This window comes from Thermobia domestica, chromosome 1, assembly GCF_964235325.1.
Source record: "Thermobia domestica chromosome 1, izTheDome1.hap1.1, whole genome shotgun sequence".
Lineage (NCBI taxonomy): Eukaryota > Metazoa > Arthropoda > Insecta > Zygentoma > Lepismatidae > Thermobia > Thermobia domestica.
The window spans coordinates 205054838-205073466 of record NC_137454.1 but is presented as its reverse complement, the minus strand read 5'-3'; the positions used below and the strand labels follow the sequence as shown (position 1 = coordinate 205073466).

At 35.7% G+C, this 18629-nt stretch overlaps 1 protein-coding gene across 2 annotated transcripts in view; it reads right to left on the bottom strand.

The window, feature by feature from the left end:
* Positions 1-18629, bottom strand: part of LOC145693171 (uncharacterized) — a 126692-nt gene that overhangs the window by 7395 nt on the left and 100668 nt on the right. For both annotated transcript variants that reach the window (XM_081768936.1, XM_081768946.1), the window contains exon 3: positions 5994-6231. In XM_081768936.1, coding sequence (XP_081625062.1) covers positions 5994-6231 — 238 coding nt within the window. The remainder of the gene's footprint in view (positions 1-5993; positions 6232-18629) is intronic.

Sequence of the window (18629 nt, the reverse complement as noted above, 5' to 3'; positions counted from 1 at the left end):
CAAAAGATAATTTATGCTCTATGGATATGATCCTAAGTTGTCCTGTTAAGTTTCTAGGGTATTTTTTATGATTTTTAGTTGCTAAAACTTATGTCCTTGCCTTACAGTGAAAATAAATATTTGCCAAGTTTGTGCCCCCCATTTCGTTGCCTGGAGCACAAGCCCCATTTGCCCCCCTTAGTTACATCACTGTCACACCCCCAGACTATTATACTACTGACAACACTGCCAACAAGTTCATTATAGAATATCAGAAGGAAACTGTTATCAAATAGAAAAAAAAAAAAAACTCTTCTTTATGACAAAGTCGCAAAATGCTTAGGTATAGTTGATCACTTTTCTTAATATTATTCCCAAATTTCAGAGCCATTGTGCCTCGGCTAAAAATAATTTTAGAGAATTAAAAATTCTTGTTGTTATTTACTGATACAGGATGCTTCTTTTGCCCTGCATCAACAATACAAATTACAGTGTACTTTCAGCGAAGAATTGCTAAATATTTACATAGTAAATGGAAAATAATTTGCAAAATCTGAAATTTAAGGCCGCTTGCGCCCCGACTAAAAATTATTTTAGAGAATTGAAATTTTCTATGGTAAAGTACTACGATATGATGCAACTTTTGCCCCCTATCCAAATTCGAATTTCGAAAAAAAAATTTTTCGCTCCACCCTAGTGGGTATTGACAATTTTTTTCTTTTTATATCGCTGTGGTATGTGTTTCAGACATAAAGTGGACAGAGCGCCCTGTTCATTAAAAATATTCTCATGTAAAATTCAGATTTTTTTTTGAAATGGTACTGTAAATAAACAGTAATGTATCAATCAGTATTACCCAAAGGATTTCAAATGAATATATATATATATATATATAGTATGTTACGATTTTACATAATTATAAAATAAACAATAAAACTTTGAAACCGCTTATAAGCATTTTCTATTTTCAGTTTTATTAATTGAGAAATTGTATACAAAATCAGAAATGTTTCTTCCTCACTTTTGCTTCTACAAATTATTTTATCAGATCAGAGATGTCGAATTCATGAGCTGTTTTTCATTCAATACTCAGCATGGAAACACCCCCAAAGGCGTTCTTGGGCCATACTGTTGAGGTCAGATTCGGTGATAATATGAAGAGTTTCATCGTGGGTTGAAAGATTTGAAAGTTGTCTTGAAAACTGTTTCTGAAAGTTAACACTTGTCGTGGAAAGTCACTGGATAAATCGCCTGCATCTCAGAAGCACAATAGTCTCTAAAACTGCTTCGTGACCTCTTCTTCAGGAGTGGTTCGTAACATTTACAGGCATAAGAACGAAAATCTTTATCAAATTTCCGTTATTCCTTCGAAGCGTACCCTAATGTTTACTATTAAGGAATCGAGGATAGCGAGGTGCTTTTGTACGTTCCTTTTCTGTTCCAGTAACGCACATGACATTAAGACATTTCGTAAAGTCTATATATCTCTTTCTTAGTGCGAACATGACATTATGACTTGAATCCCAACGTGTTTGAGAGAGTTTCTCCAATGTCGTTTCATTTTCGGGAGATGTATCCTTGGGAATACAGTATTAAAGCCTTCCAGCGTTTCCTGAACGCTACCAAAGAAGTTATGTATATACAGTAGAGTGGCAAAGAAATTAACAGCTTCTGTTAACTTTTGCAGCATTCGATAACACGAGATACAGACTATGTGCTGCGCAGTGAACATATATTGCATTCTTGGCATGTTTTTGAATCCGCGTTAGCAAGCCAGAAATACGACCACTCATTACTGCTGCTCCACCGTAGCCTTGCCCTCTACACTTCTTAATGTCAATCTCATTTTCTAATAGGACTTTTAGTATTAAATCTTCATAATGTTCTGCGCAGTGTTCATACATATGGTAAAATTCAATGAAGGTTTCTACAATTTCGATCTGTGGGAAATAATCACTAGGTTTAGAAGATAACGAATGGTGATGCTTACTTGTTCGATTTTTGTAATGTTTTGCGTTGAATCCAGGATAATGTTGAAAAAAGGAGCCTCTTGAATCTTATTGCAGATGTCTTTCTTAATTTTCTTTGCAGTGAGATCAATGATTTCATTCTGAATTTGAGGGCTTAGATATTTGACTTTCTTCCTATCATCTTCTAAAAGGCTCTTCAAATTCTGCCATAAGACTGATAGTTCGAGGGAAATTACCTGAGTTGTAGCATTCTTTCACGGATTCTCGATCTCCACGAAGTGCTACATTACCTGAACACAGGGAAAGGATAACACGAAACACTCGCTTTAATACTTTCTGCCAATAATTTATGCCCGTTTATGTTTCCAAATAGAGTTTGCTTACCATTGTTTGCCTTTTGACATATGGAGATTTCATCACTGACTGAATATGGTTTTCTGAGCTTTCATGCCTTGCTATTTTGCTTGACAAGTTCTTCCATGTATTTTTGCCATTAATCCATTCTTCTTGGGAATTTCGTTCACACCTGTCTGCAAACACCCAGCAAGGCTCACAGTACCACATCCAACTTGAGAGAATAACGTAATTATAGTATAATGTCAAGAGAAAAGTCATCACGTCTACAAAAATACTGTAAGTAATATTGCAATCGGTATTTTAAAAGATCAGCTAATTATTAGTCTCCAATAATGTTGAGATTAGAGCTAAAATACGTCAGTATCATCCTCATCCATTTAACCATTATATCATCGTAGTCAGTATCAGGAACGGAAGAAGGCAAAATTTTCACCCGGCCAGAGTGTCGTTTTGGCGCTCCTCATCTAGTCTTAGCCTATATTTTACGTTTTACTATAGTGATATTAGAAAATACGTTCGAAAATTTATTTTAGGTTGCTCGTTTGAGCGCCCCTGCCGTTGGCGCCCCGAACAGTTGCCCAGTTTGCCCAACCCTTGGTGCTTGTGCTTGGTTCTGTGTAGCCGCGGTAGGTAGCAATTCTGCTGTGCCTCATAATCATGACAACACTTTTTAACTCGTTTTAATTCAGATCTTACAGGTCATAGAATTTGTCATTATTGTTGAAAGCCTGCTGCGAAGGAGAATTTTATTTATAGTTAATAAGCTCAGTACATGTAATATAGGACTGATATCGTATTAATACAGGAGGATTAATTTCTTAATCACACAGTGCTATAATCTCGACGAGTTTATAGTAATGCCAATGATTTCATACGCAAATGTGAGAAACTGCGAGCGAAGTGAACAGGAATTTTTATTCTTGTCATTTTCGGAAATGAAGACTGCGAAAACCTGAGGCACCATTTATATAATTTGCTTCTTTTTTTTATTAAAAATCTGGGGCGTCCCCTAATATACCGAAATGCCCTGTGCCCGTAGGCAATGCCTACCCTGCCTACCCTATTGCTACGTCACTGTATAAGATTGAAAGTTACTATTTTTGTAACTTAATAACTCTTGAACTATCCGACCGATCTCAATCAAATTTTCAAGATGCATGAGGTTCGGATCTGGAAACATTTTTGTAATTTCACTTTAACGGTAGATTGTAGGGGAGGGGAGGGGAGGGGGACGTATAAATAAAAACTAATAAAACCTAATAACTTTTGAACCACCCAACCAATATCGATCAAATTTTCAACATATATGAGGGTCGGGCCTTGGGTGTTTCTTATCGTTTCATTTTGGCGAGCCAACCTAGGGGAAGGGGAGAGGGAATATATGTAAATAAATAAAATAAAAATGACTGCCTTTGTGACTTCATCAGTTTCGAACCACCAGACCGATCTCAATCAAATTTTCAACATACATGACTTTAGGGGTGGGGATTACTTTAGGCTATTCACTGTGACGAGGCAACGTAGGGAGGGGGAGAAGGAGAGAAATTTAAAAATGATCAAAAATGATCGATATTAGTGTTGAATCCATAGTTTTCGGGGTCGATGAGAGAAACAGTGACACTTCTGATGCTGTTTCAATCCAAGTTCGGCTCTGGTAGTTGGGGAGGGGGATGATACAATGTAGGGCAGGGGATAAACATTTAAAAATGATCGAAAATAACTAATATTAGTGTCGAATCCATTGTTTTAAGAGTAGCTGAGATTAACAGTGATAATTCTGATGACGAGTGCCGCAGTACGGAAGAGGGGGAAGGGGAGCTATATATAATTATAATCGAAAATGACCAATATTAGTGTCTAATCCATAGTTTTCGGGATCATTCAGATGAACAGTGATATTTCCGATCAGTTTAAATCAAAAATCATTCCCTCCACTTGGGGGAGGGGGAGAAAGAGAGATATAAAAATGATCGAAAATGGCCACTATCAGTGTCGACTTTATAGTTTTTTGGGTCGCTTAATTGAATAGTAATACTTTCGATCCCGTTTAAATTCAAATTCAAGCCCGCAACTTGGGGGAGGGGGAGATAATAAAATAATCGAAAATGACCAATATCTGTGTCGAATCCATGGTTTTCGGGGTCGTCGAGATGATCAATGATCTTTCCGATGCCGCTTAAATCGATGCCATTAAAAACGAAAACAGCATATTTCACGGGTAGTAAACACATGAGATACAGAGTTGTGCATTTAAATTTTCAGAAGCCTAGAAGCCTCTAGTTACGCCCCTGTGCAACATACACGTAAAAGACCTTTCTGTGGTATCGTTCATTTGCGGGTAATTACGTCATGAAACAAAACCCTCCATGTGATGTCGCGGTCAAATTGCTCTTATCATTTTAAGTATTCTTAAATATACATAGCCGAATTTATGTTAATATGGTGACAATAATGCTCGCCTAGCAGTTGCATATATCTGATTTTCTTCCTGCTTTCTAACAAGCAATGCAGTCGTTTTCATATGTCCTACAAAATTTTGTATTCTACACATAAGGCTTCTAAGGGTGCAGCGACGTAAGCATGCTTTGTAAATAATATACGTATAATATGTACAGTATCTCATACAGTTATTAGGCCTACACTTAATCACTTACACGAGACAAGTGGCAAGAATGCAAAAGAAATATAAGAAATCATAACCCTTGAATTAACTTTATTTCCAAAACAAATATTTATTTTAAATCATAAACTAAAATTTCAGGAAAGCATCTCTAATTTACAAATCAAAACAATAACCATTAAATAAAACTTCAGTCCTCATTCAGTACGTACCTACCAAGAGATTCTTAAATACATTATACGCTTTACACTTCACTGAAATATACATTTTTGGACTAGAATATACGGAAATTTGTTAAACATTGAGAGCACAAAGTAGACAATCTCCACTAATGAAAAATAATTCCAATGTAAAAATTAGCACTCTTGGCGAAGGAACCGGATGACATGGACATTGGCCTCGTCGGGAAATTTCTCGCATGGGGGCAGGAACGGGCAAAAATATCAAGAGGAATATATACAAAATATGGTGCTCGCTGTTATAAAGAAACTAACTAGCAGTGTCACGTGTACTTCACGTCAAAGAGTTTGGTTTGCATGGCGTAATATTTTTTCAATTTATATTGAATCTGGAAGTAAAGTACATTCCTACCACTTCCGGTTTGAACAGAAAGTTAAGCTTAAGATAGAAGATGGTATCTATTCTTAGAACGCTAAATCGATTTCGGAGAAAATCGCTTCTCGTTATCCCTTATTGCTTTTGTAGAACAATATTGAAACCGGAAGTTGTAGTAGATTTCTATCACTTCCGGTTTTAGTAGAAAGTTAATGATGGAAATGAAAGGTATTCTTGGAATGCTTAATCTTTTGCAGGAAACTTATTCCCGTTTTATATTATCGTTTTACTCTATAGTGATCATTGTTAAAACCGGAAATGGTTGATCTCTATCGCTTGAATATCATCTCCATCAACGAGATCAACCCCTAAGTTTTAACTTGTTACTTCCTGGCCTAAATTGATAGTGATCTACCAAGTAGTTGGACTGACCGTGAGTGGAATAATGGAAAAAATTGATACACGGTAGTTCTTCCAATGCAAGCTTTCGAATTCTGACTCAAAAAACCCACCTGCAAAATTGGAGTTGTTGTTCTCCATCTTGGAAATCCACATAGTTGACAGTGTGCCTAACATGGCGGCACCAGTCACAAATTTTATTCTTCTTGAATGATGCCCTTCGACATTGAGTAAAGCAAAGCTCAGAGCAAAACTCCTTTTGTCCAAATGCAGTTTTTAATGTAAATAGCTTCATGCCCAGTTTTTGGCACCAAGAACAGATGATATGGTTATCCTGACTGTTCGACGGTTCTGAAAAGAGAGAGAAAAAAATTCTTTCTTACAACCTTTGCAGTTCTTAAAATTATACATAGATCCTAGATGTTTTACTAAGATTTTACTATAAATATTTGTGTATTATAACTACTACTGTAAAAGTTAATCTGGTGGAATTGATGAATATGTAAAACAATTTTCTCCTGTTGATAACAAATACGTTATTTGAATCCTATAAAATTTCAAAGTTTTATATCAATTAATTGAAAAATTACAAGGGCGTTTCAAGATAAATGATCTACCCCGTATATCTCATCAACAACACTACAACGTTGCATAAATCATTTCCTTTGGAAAAACCCAGATAGTTTTTTTTTTTTTTTTTTTTTTTTTTTTGGACACATTTCTCCTTACATTGTGGTGATTCTTTTATGCTTCGTAAGTAAATGTTTTATTAACCACACCATAATTTAGTTTGTTCACAAAAGATAATTTAATGATAGAAATTGGGTTTGGGACTTTATTTTATTTTATTTATTGGTTTATTTTGAAAGTTCCCCTAGTAACTTTCTTCGTATTTCATAAGTAAGTCCCTCATTAGGAAGTTTGTAGGTTGGCACCAGTACCGGATTTATAAACCACAAGACCCGGCGGTGAGGGGGGCCCGAACCCTAAGAGGATCAAGGGCTTTTAAAGGCAGGGCCGTACTGGCCAGGCGAGAAACCGGGAAATTTCCCAGTGGGCCCTGGACGGTGAATTTTTTAGTGGGCTCTCCGTCTCGTATCGCATACGTGAGTAAGGGAATGAACGACGATAACACGTCGAGTACCGGCAATACAGTTGGCTATTCCCAGGTTAGCGTTGCCAGCTCATGATGATGCGAAAACAGCCTTTCACATTTTTCGTAATTCAACCCTTGTAAGGTTCCTGATTTCCCACTCTGCTTTCTAATTTTGCTAATATTGAAGTATTCAGCTAAATTGAAATATCAAATGATGCCATAACTTGAAACTAAATACTAATTTACATTTTACAGCACCTTGTTTTCCGTATAGAAAATATACTGGTCCGGCTTAAGACCATTGGGGCCCTGGAGCGGGAAATACATGGGGGCCCCATCAAAACTTTTATGATGGGCCCTCTCTCAACATATTTAAAAGGGTCCATGAATTATTTAGGAGTGACTCATGTTATGTTTTTTAAGCTTGAAAATGTTTTCAGTAAAATTTTGGGAAACCCTTGGTCGCTGTCAATCAAAGCCGTAGCTAGAGATTTTGGGGCCCGGGACGAAGTAGAATTCGGCGCTCCCCTCCCCTACACTCATCTCACGAAGTTTATAAGAGAAGCAGCTTTTGTCGTTATAAATGATAAATTTTTATCAAGCTGCTTGGACAGACCATTGCAACAGCCAAAAGCGATCATTAGTTTTCTCTTACAAATAAGAGAATTTTTCAAGAGGCTTATATTGTTTTGCGGTAAAAATATTTTGTGATATGTAACGGAAATTCAGAGCCTTCTTTGGGAATTTCTGAATATTGATCGATGGAGCTGAAGAATAATGTTTAATGTTTGTATGTAAAATCCAAAATATAGTGTGGCTACTACATATGTTTGAAATTATAGTAATTACTTAATTTCTTAACGAATGAAAGTTCTGGATTTAAGGGTAGCCAAATTATTATTAATTGACATATTGAAAATATACTAAACATACACACATATCTATCTATCTACCTATGTATGTAGACAGATAAAAACTACCACACAAGTAGATGCATATGCACAAAAAATAGTCTGGCGATACAAGTAGTTGATGGTAAAATCATCCCAAGAAATTGCTTCAAATTGAAGTACTTCATGTCAATGGAATATTATTATTATTATTACTATTATTATTATTATTAATAATAATAATAATAATAATAATAATAATAATAATAATAATAATAATAATAATAATAATAATAATAATAATAATAATAATAATAATGTCTTTGAAAAAGACAAAATTCGTTAGGTTAAGCTCTGACCTCTTAAGTCCCTATTCTTACAACTGCTTCAAGTTCGGAAATGTTATAATTTCCCTTGTTTACCTTCATTTTTAATATTCTCGCGCAAACAGCAGCTTGTGGCCTTCTATATCACATCATCATTAATAAATCAATATATAATAACTTTCTTTAAGAACTAAGTATGTAAAAGCTTGTTGTGACTTATTGTGATGTTTGGGTTGTGAGCGAAGCGATGAATATTAAAGAAAAATTAAAAAAAAACTATTCGTTTGCAATCCCCAACAATAGTGATTTAATAGGGCGCCAATACTTTTTCGGGGCGATGCGTCGTTTATCCATTTCGAACACTTTCTTTCTTCTTGCTCGTTCGGCGCCTTCTTGCTATCCGGCACCCGGGGCCACGGCTTCGCTTGCCCGTACCCTAGCTACGATTCTGCTGTTAATACAGGACAATAGAGAAGTATTGCATTTGTATAAAGTATAAATTACTTCTAATGCTTCATATATGTATTTGTACTGTATATATACTAGGAGCGTCTACAAGTGCGGCATTGTTATTTTAGGGGGAGATATGAAGAAATCGAGCTTGTGCAAATGATTGTACAGTTGCAAGAAAAGAATGAAGGATTGGGCATTACATCAGATCAGTCAGAGTCAGTTGAGAAATCAATGCCTTAAAAAAATGTTTTAAATCTGCAGTTTAAGACTTTTCAGCATACTGACCCGAGTGACACTCCCGGACTCCTTTTATTGTCGAGGCAGGGCGAAGTACGTACATGTTAGTGGGGCCCTAGAAAGTACTTTCCCGGTGGGCCCCTGGGTTGCAGTACGGCCCTGTTTAAAGGTCCTTCTGCACCTTGAATGTAAATACTAATTTTTAAAACACTTGAAAAAGAATGATATTTTCACAATAGTTTAATTACTTGAACCAAGTAGTGAGCTACCAGGACTGACAACGATGTATGAGATGTCTCTTACCATCGAGGGGTTTAAAAATAAGCTTATTCGCACAGTGTGCCTCTTGCAAGTGTTGCAACACTGCTGAAATGGTTACACATTTTGTCAAGTCTGGATCCTGCCAACCAAACTGGATTATGCATTTTGCTTGCCATGTTGGTTATTCTCTGGTGGTGAAAGTAAAAGTGGATGGGCACAGGGATCAGAGACTGGGCAAGAATTTTATCAAAAAATCAAGCAGCACAGCAAATGTCAAAATTATACTTCAGCATGTTTATTTTTTGATGAGTGAAAAATGGATGAAATCATTGATGATTCACTGGAGAGAGAAAGGAAATTTGAAGGAAAGTTTTGGGCCCAGGTTCTGGAGATACTTTTCGATATTACACTCACATTAGCAAAAAATACATTAGCATTTAGAGGCAGTAAAGACCATGATGGAAGTTAGGATGGAAATTGTTTGTGTCTTGTACAGTTGTTTGCTGAATATGATTCTACAATGGCACAGCTAATCAGTCTACCCAAAGGCCAGATTAAGTATCTCAGTCATGACATTCAAAATTAAATCATCCATTGCCTGTCTTCAAACTTAGAAGCTAATTTGTTGAAGGAAATTAAAAGAGTGCAATTTTTCTCATTAATCATTGATATGACTCAAGATTTATCAAAGGAAGATCAAATGAGTTTCATTATTGGCTATGTAAATTTGTAAAATTTTACAGAAGTAAACGATAGCTTAGAAAACAACGTTTATAAACGGGTCGAAATTGAAGAAGTTTCTATTTATTTATTTATTTATTTTAGGATTTTTACATTTTCCGAAAACTTTCACTGATACTTAAGAAGGCTAATGAGGAATCAGAAGCAGAGCGATTGGCGAAAGTCATGGATTCCCTCGGTTTTGTCTTGCTGACTGCTGTACTATCGAAAATATTTTACGGTACAAACTAAACAAATTGAACTTGAGAAAGCTTTACACACTCTTAAAGAGCCGAGAGGAATTGAAGAAAATTAGAGAAGAATACCATCAAATAAAACAAGAGGCCACAGCTGTTGCTGCGAAGTGGAAAATCAACTCTGAGTTCGTAGGAAAAAAATCGATTGGTAGAAGATAATCGGTTTTCGGACACAGAGGCTTGCTTCAGGGTTAATGTTTACAACAGACTTCTAGAACCCTACACAAAAACTATAATATAAGAGTTTAATATAATTTTGGACTATACATAAGGTAACTTCGACAAATAACGCCAGTTGGGTAATAACACCATTTGAAACTTCGCACTCTTCTAGCATGAACACATGTATCGTAAGTCGATCACTCACTGTTGTGTAGTATGCAGTGGTATTTGTCTATGCCTATAAGAAACAGTTGTCAGTCAGGCGTCAGTTCAGGGAAAGAAATTAAATGTAGACCTGGTAGCCGTATATCAGTAAAATAGGCACGCACATTTTCATCGCCTATAAAGAAGCAAGATCAGGGAAAGAAATTAAGAAATGTAGACCTGGTAGCGGTATATCAGTAGAAAAGGCACGCATATTTTCATCGCCTAAAAAGAAGCGAGATCAGGGAAAGAAATTAAGAAATGTAGACCTGGTAGCCGTATATCAGTAAGAAAGGCACGCATATTTTCATCGCCTAAAAAGAAGCAAGATTAGGGAAAGAAATTAACAAATGTAGACCTGGTAGCCGTATATCAGTAGAAAAGGCACGCATATTTTCATCGCCTAAAAAGAAGCGAGATCAGGGAAAGAAATTAAGAAATGTAGACTTGCTAGCCGTATATCAGTAGAAAAGGCATGCACATTTTTATCGCCTAAAAAGAAGCAAGATCAGCGAAAGAAATTAAGAAATGTAGACCTGGTAACCGTATATCAGTAGAAAAGGCACGCATATTTTCATCGCCTAAAAAGAAGCGAGATCAGGGAAAGAAATTAAGAAATGTAGACCTGGTAGCCGTATATCAGTAGAAAAGGCACGCACATTTTCATCGCCTTAAAAGAAGCAAGATCAGCGAATGAAATTAAGAAATGTAGACCTGGTAGTCGTATATAAGTAGAAAAGGCACGCACATTTTCATCGCGTAAAAAGAAGCGAGATCAGGGAAAGAAATTAAGAAATGTAGACCTGGTAACCGTATATCAGTAGAAAAGGCACGCACATTTTCATCGCTTAAAAAGAAGCAAGATCAGGGAAAGAAATTAAGAAATGTAGACATGGTAGCCGTACATCAAGAGGAAAGGCACGCATATTGTCATCGCCTAAAAAGAAGCAAGATCAGGGAAAGCAATTAAGAAATGTAGACATGGTAGCCGTATATCAAGAGGAAAGGCACGCATATTGTCATCGCCTAAAAAGAAGCAAGATCAGGGAAAGAAATTAAGAAATGTAGACATGGTAGCCGTACATCAAGAGGAAAGGCACGCATATTTTCATCGCCTAAAAAGAAGCAAGATCAGGGAAAGAAATTAAGAAATGTAGACATGGTAGCCGTACATCAAGAGGAAAGGCACGCATATTGTCATCGCCTAAAAAGAAGCAAGATCAGGGAAAGAAATTAAGAAATGTAGACATGGTAGCCGTACATCAAGAGGAAAGGCACGCATATTGTCATCGCCTAAAAAGAAGCAAGATCAGGGAAAGAAATTAAGAAATGTAGACATGGTAGCCGTACATCAAGAGGAAAGGCACGCATATTGTCATCGCCTAAAAAGAAGCAAGATCAGGGAAAGAAATTAAGAAATGTAGACCTGGTAGCGGTATATCAGTAGAAAAGGCACGCACATTTTCATCGCGTAAAAAGAAGCGAGATCAGGGAAAGAAATTAAGAAATGTAGACCTGGTAGCCGTATATCAGTAGAAAAGGCACGCACATTTTCATCGCCTTAAAAGAAGCAAGATCAGCGAATGAAATTAAGAAATGTAGGCCTGGTAGCCGTATATAAGTAGAAAAGGCACGCACATTTTCATCGCGTAAAAAGAAGCGAGATCAGGGAAAGAAATTAAGAAATGTAGACCTGGTAGCCGTATATCAGTAGAAAAGGCACGCACATTTTCATCGCTTAAAAAGAAGCAAGATCAGCAAAAGAAATTAAGAAATGTAGACCTGGTAGCCGTATATCAGTAGAAAAGGAAAGCACATTTTCATCGCCTAAAAAGAAGCAAGATCAGGGAAAGAAATTAAGAAATGTAGACATGGTAGCCGTATATCAAGAGGAAAGGCACGCATATTTTCATCGCCTAAAAAGAAGCAAGATCAGGGAAAGAAATTAAGAAATGTAGACATGGTAGCCGTACATCAAGAGGAAAGGCACGCATATTTTCATCGCCTAAAAAGAAGCAAGATCAGGGAAAGAAATTAAGAAATGTAGACATGGTAGCCGTACATCAAGAGGAAAGGCACGCATATTGTCATCGCCTAAAAAGAAGCAAGATCAGGGAAAGAAATTAAGAAATGTAGACATGGTAGCCGTACATCAAGAGGAAAGGCACGCATATTGTCATCGCCTAAAAAGAAGCAAGATCAGGGAAAGAAATTAAGAAATGTAGACCTGGTAGCGGTATATCAGTAGAAAAGGCACGCACATTTTCATCGCGTAAAAAGAAGCGAGATCAGGGAAAGAAATTAAGAAATGTAGACCTGGTAGCCGTATATCAGTAGAAAAGGCACGCACATTTTCATCGCCTTAAAAGAAGCAGGATCAGCGAATGAAATTAAGAAATGTAGGCCTGGTAGCCGTATATAAGTAGAAAAGGCACGCACATTTTCATCGCGTAAAAAGAAGCGAGATCAGGGAAAGAAATTAAGAAATGTAGACCTGGTAGCCGTATATCAGTAGAAAAGGCACGCACATTTTCATCGCTTAAAAAGAAGCAAGATCAGCAAAAGAAATTAAGAAATGTAGACCTGGTAGCCGTATATCAGTAGAAAAGGAAAGCACATTTTCATCGCCTAAAAAGAAGCGAGATCAGGGAAAGAAATTAAGAAATGTAGACCTGGTAGCGGTATATCAGTAGAAAAGGCACGCATATTGTCATCGCCTAAAAAGAAGCAAGATCAGGGAAAGATATTAAGAAATGTAGACCTGGTAGCCGTATATCAGTAAAAAAGGCACGCATATTTTCATCGCCTAAAAAGAAGCAAGATCAGCGAAAGAAATTAAGAAAAAGAAATTAAGAAAAAGAAATTAAGAAAGCGAAAGAAATTCAAGTCCGAAAAAATAATGTAAAGGGGGTTTTATCTAATAAAAGGAGTTTTCATTAAACAGGAAATAATAATAATAATAATAATAATAATAATAATAATAATAATAATAATAATAATAATAATAATAATAATAATAATAATAATAATAATAATACAACCCTGTCCGAATCTTGTACTTCGAGGAATTCCAAACATTCAACTTTTGAATACTACTGTTAAATGGCTTAAAGAATACGAAAAATTATATTAAAGAAAAAAAAAGAAATATAACTAACTAGTTTTTCCAATGTGTTTTAACATTTATTGAACACTAACTAAGAACGCATTTTTATAATTAAGAAAATTAGTTTACATTTTCAATACTTTAAATTATCCTTTATTTACGTGATGAGTATTCACAATATTGTAGAAACATACAAATTAAAAAAAAAAACTATATTCATAATTAAAATTAGGCTATTAGGAGCCATTTCATTTTTTTTTCAAAAAATAAAAAAGATAAGAAAACCTGATTAAGGATGTAACCGAATCTTGTTCTTGCTCAGTAATAGTAATAATAATTAAGACAGAAAAATTGCATTCGCTGTTATCTAATGAATGACCTGTTCTTCTTCGTTCTCTCATTAGAGGTACTTCGACTCCAGCCAAGTGCTATGTGACACCATCTCATCTTCTGCTTCTGAGAGGAGCTTCCTTCCTTCCATCGAACAGATTATTATCTCAGATAGAAACTTCTCAACAGGGGAGGTTTATATTTTAATTCTCCTGCTGAACGCAATTAGCGATCCTGCTTTGTATTTACAAATGAATTCTATGGTTCAATAAGAAAGAATAAAAAATAGAGTAAAAGTAAAGAAAAATAAATGTCAGCTGTTTTATAACTTCAACCAAGAAAAGAAAAAGAAACATGGTAAACTAAAGCGCAATAAGAAGTAAATTAAATTATTAACAATAATAATAATAATAATAATAATAATAATAATAATAATATTGTTGGATATACTTGAAAGGGTATTGCGCAACTATATTGAGGTTAATGTCTATAAATTTCAGTGATATTTTTAATGCAGAAATCGTATACCATTGACGGATGCCGTGTTTCTCAAATGTTTAATCGGGAAAGGAAATCTGTGGACTAACCAAAGCAGTTACCTGACTTTAATCTCGTGGACTTTTATCATATTTAATGAGTAATTTTCGTGTATACTGTGTAAATCCGAGATGTGGTTCTTCATCTTCCTAAGAACGCAACGTTCACGGATCCTCACATATTGAAATGAATTACTAAATATGGTGGAAGCTTGAAAAAGTATGGCTGAGAATGGTGACAGACATTGGATCACATTTTACATTAAGGAAAGTAGTGTTCATAGTTCTCCCGTTGTTTCTAGATTTTGTAGCCACTCTATTGGTTGTGATTCACAGAAAGAAAAAAAGTATGAAAATCAGACCAATTTTTTTTTAAAAAAGTTTTCTTTAATTACATCTAATAAAAGAAACAGTGGAAAAGCATTTACGATTTTTTTTTTAGTTGAATGAATTGGTCAACATTAGATTAATGTTTGTTGTCATTAGACGACAAAAATGAATTTTTGATAGAATTACATTCTAATAAAACAACATTTTTTAAAAGTGCAAAAATTAGAGTGCAAGTTTTTCATTCCCATCATCAATTGGGCGGGTCACAACAGATAACGTCTTCTCTTGCGCCAGTGATATCAAATTAAGTGTGGTGAAAAGACGTTTGTACTGGGTATCAGGAATTATTTATTTATTTATTGATTTATTGTTTTTAACACATAATAATTCGACGAGAGATGAGCTGATGATAACGGTGAAGTGCTATTCACATAACATAAGGATACATAATGTTAGTTTAGACGAGGATGTTAATCTTGTGCACTGGGCTAATCAAAGCCAGGTTGAGGCAGTGGGAGTCCTGTTAGTGAGAACAAAGGAGTGCAATAATGAAATTATGCACAATAGATGTGCGGATGGTGATAGTAAATATGACGAAGTGGGTTGCAGAGAGCAGTGACCTGAACACATTTGTGGAGTGCAAGAAGATGATCGACTGGTGAATATGCTTAACGTAGCATAGCTGAAGTCTAATCTAAGAACTCATGAAGGATCGGGTGAGCGGGATTCTTATAAAAACAATGTAACGACAGTGATGGTAGTAGAGATGTTGTAAAAGAGTAAAGATAGTTGTACGGTGATAGACTTCGTGTGCTAAGTTCGTGTAGGTAGTGAATAGGTAAGACATATCCTTATTGTGTACTGTTTGTGAATGATAACTGATGTCAGCCAGGTTGATGTAAGTTCGAAAATTAGGTCCAAATATGTAAGAAAACGATATGGCAAAGCTTGAGTGAAGCAAAGATAAATGGTGGCCAATACAGAGTATCAGAGCATGTACTAGATAATAGACTGTTGAAATGACATGTTCAGATTATTGATCTGGATATGGTGATATGACGACAAGGTAATGAGCGTTTGATTGGAGTGCAGCTTTACCACGAGCAATATCGTAAGGCTGTTCGGAATAGTGGTAACGAAAAAAATAGAAGCGGTCAAATGCTTTTAAGAAGGTTTTGTTTAATGCCATATAGTTAACATTATGTAATGAGGCTATGGTTTCCGGTAAGATTCATTAGTTTTGAGAGAACGAATATTAGCAAAGCGAATTTTGCTTCCTTTTTTTCTTTCTTGTCCGCGTTGTCCTTGAGAGTTTTGGTCGGAGTGAAAATGAAAATGTGAATAAAGACCTGAATAGGTGGTTGACACATGAATATTAAAGATGTCGCATGCAACTTTTGTGGCACGTGAGAGAATAGAGCACGTGCAAAGACATTTTGAAGATCTAAAGCAATGAACTGTATAACATGTTCCACAGTTGGAGGTGGAAATAATGATATTTGAGTGTCTGTAGATACATTGGTTGGTGTGGAAGAGACATGAAGGTATATTGGAACCAGTGGCGGCGATTGGACGTTAAAAGTGGGGGGACAAGACATGATCTGAATATTTGTATATCAGTGTTAGTTTCCCTGGTTCATATTAACACTTTGTTGACGGAGGATTGTATAACTAATAGGATACTATCTTTTTTAGTTAAAATACCTTAATTATATCGTATTTCATATTTTATTAAGTAAATTGACAAGAGCAACACAAATAGGTACTATCCCTTTGTACTCTTAAATAACGAAAGTGTAAAAAGAAATTTTGACTCCTTGCTCATGAACATTTTAACATTCTATCTGGAAAACTGATCAGATTATTTAATAACAAATTTACTAAACAAAGAAGTAGAAAGGATAACATTAATCATAGTAATGAATAGTGAAACTTGTTTTGCAAAAGTTGAATTGAAATTCTGGATTAATGAACAGCTTACATTTTAAATTCCACACATGCTAATAAATGTGTTATTACCCTTAGAAAATGAAAGACATTAAATATTACAAGCATATGCTACGACATTTAAAGAAATATTTGCATTTGCAGCTTCCCGAAACATGTTCGTTGCCATTAGATGCAGTTTTCACTTTCTTGGAATACATCAAAATCAGGCACGTAGCCAGGATTTCGTAATAGGGGGGGTCCGAGACATGAGATACTGTGGTTATCACACCAGAGTTCGATTATTCTAAACTATTTTACTGGTAACATATATTGGTTCGTTTAGTCAGCATTTCGTAATGAAGGGGGGGGGGGAGTTTGACACGAAATATTGTTGTTATCAACCAGGGGCTTTATCAATTTAAACCATTTTAATAGCAACATACGTATATTAGTTTGTTAAGACTCTAAAATTAGGACATCTTAGTAAGTATTTTAGTAACAAACTATGAAGAAATCTCGAATAAAAAAATATTAAAAAAGAGATTTGACATGAAAATGAACTGAAATCTTTAAGTTTTACGTCCCACGTCTATGCCGGTTAGGCTAAAGGAGACGATTATGATGAGAGATGAGTGAAAGGGTGGTATGAAGAAAGTGGGAGGAAACGGGACAACCCCGAGAAAACCTACCAGCACGGTGTTTGTCCACCACAAAGTCCACACGGCGCGAGCTGGTACCGAACCAGAGACCCCAAGCACCGGAAGTGAACGCTCTACCACTGAGCCACCGCGCCCCCCAAGAAAAAGAGATTTTTTTAAAAAGATTTTACAATATCTACGTTCCTTCTTCTGTTCATCCAAATATAACAATTTTCCTTTCATTATGACCTCAACTATTAAAAAAAAGAAGTACGTATACAATAATGTCTTGTAAAATATTTTATAATATCTGGGTTCCTTTCTCTTTAAATCAAATGTTACTAGAACTTTCTTTCCACATAACTTTTTGTTTTTATTATTCCGTCAACTGCTGTCTGTTCGAAATGACAAGTTAAGGCATCAGAAAACTGTTTCTCAAATAACATGCTTGATATTGCAGAAAAGTGATGATGAAAAATTAATTTTATTTTTAGCTATTTTATTTTTAACGTTGATTCTTCCTATTTCTTGTTTCTTTTTGTTTCATCCTTCCTTAATTTTGTTATTTCTGGTCTCGAAGGGGGGGGGGGTCCGGACCCCCCGGACCCACCCCTTGGCTACGTGCCTGTCAAAACTCAACAATACTTAGAATCACTCCACCCCCCAGTTATACAAAATAATCCTAAAGCCTAGAATTATGTTGAATTAACTAAATTTAATTGTATATACACTCGTACACTCCTAAACACACCACTTCATTCGTATATTACACTGAAAAACAATGGAAAAGTAGATGTTGTTTCTTGTTACTCCCTTTTAATCAATATTCCTTACTATTAGAAAGAAGAAAAGACATTTTAGGAACTGTCTTTTTGTGCAGTTAAAGAATAACTTGTGAAAGACTTTTCCTTTTTTGCGAAGTATCATCTCAATTAGTTTTAAAGCGGGTGATGAACATATCGAACCCTTGTAAGAAGAAGTGAAAGTCGCTGGAATTATTGCGCTCCCATAGGTTATTTTTCGGCCATTTTCTGTGGCAATTAAAATGTAATTCCTGCAGTTTTCTTAACTCCACAGAAAAACAACCAATACGTAGTCACGCACCGGTAGGGGTCATATTTTTTTCTATGAATCAATAATACATACAATAACTTTACATTTCGAAATTAATCTATATACATTAATGTGTCACTTCAAAAAAGTGAGGGGCAACTGCCCCCCTTTGGCCCCCCCCCTAATCGCCGCCCATGGTTGGAACGACAGTTCCTCGTTTG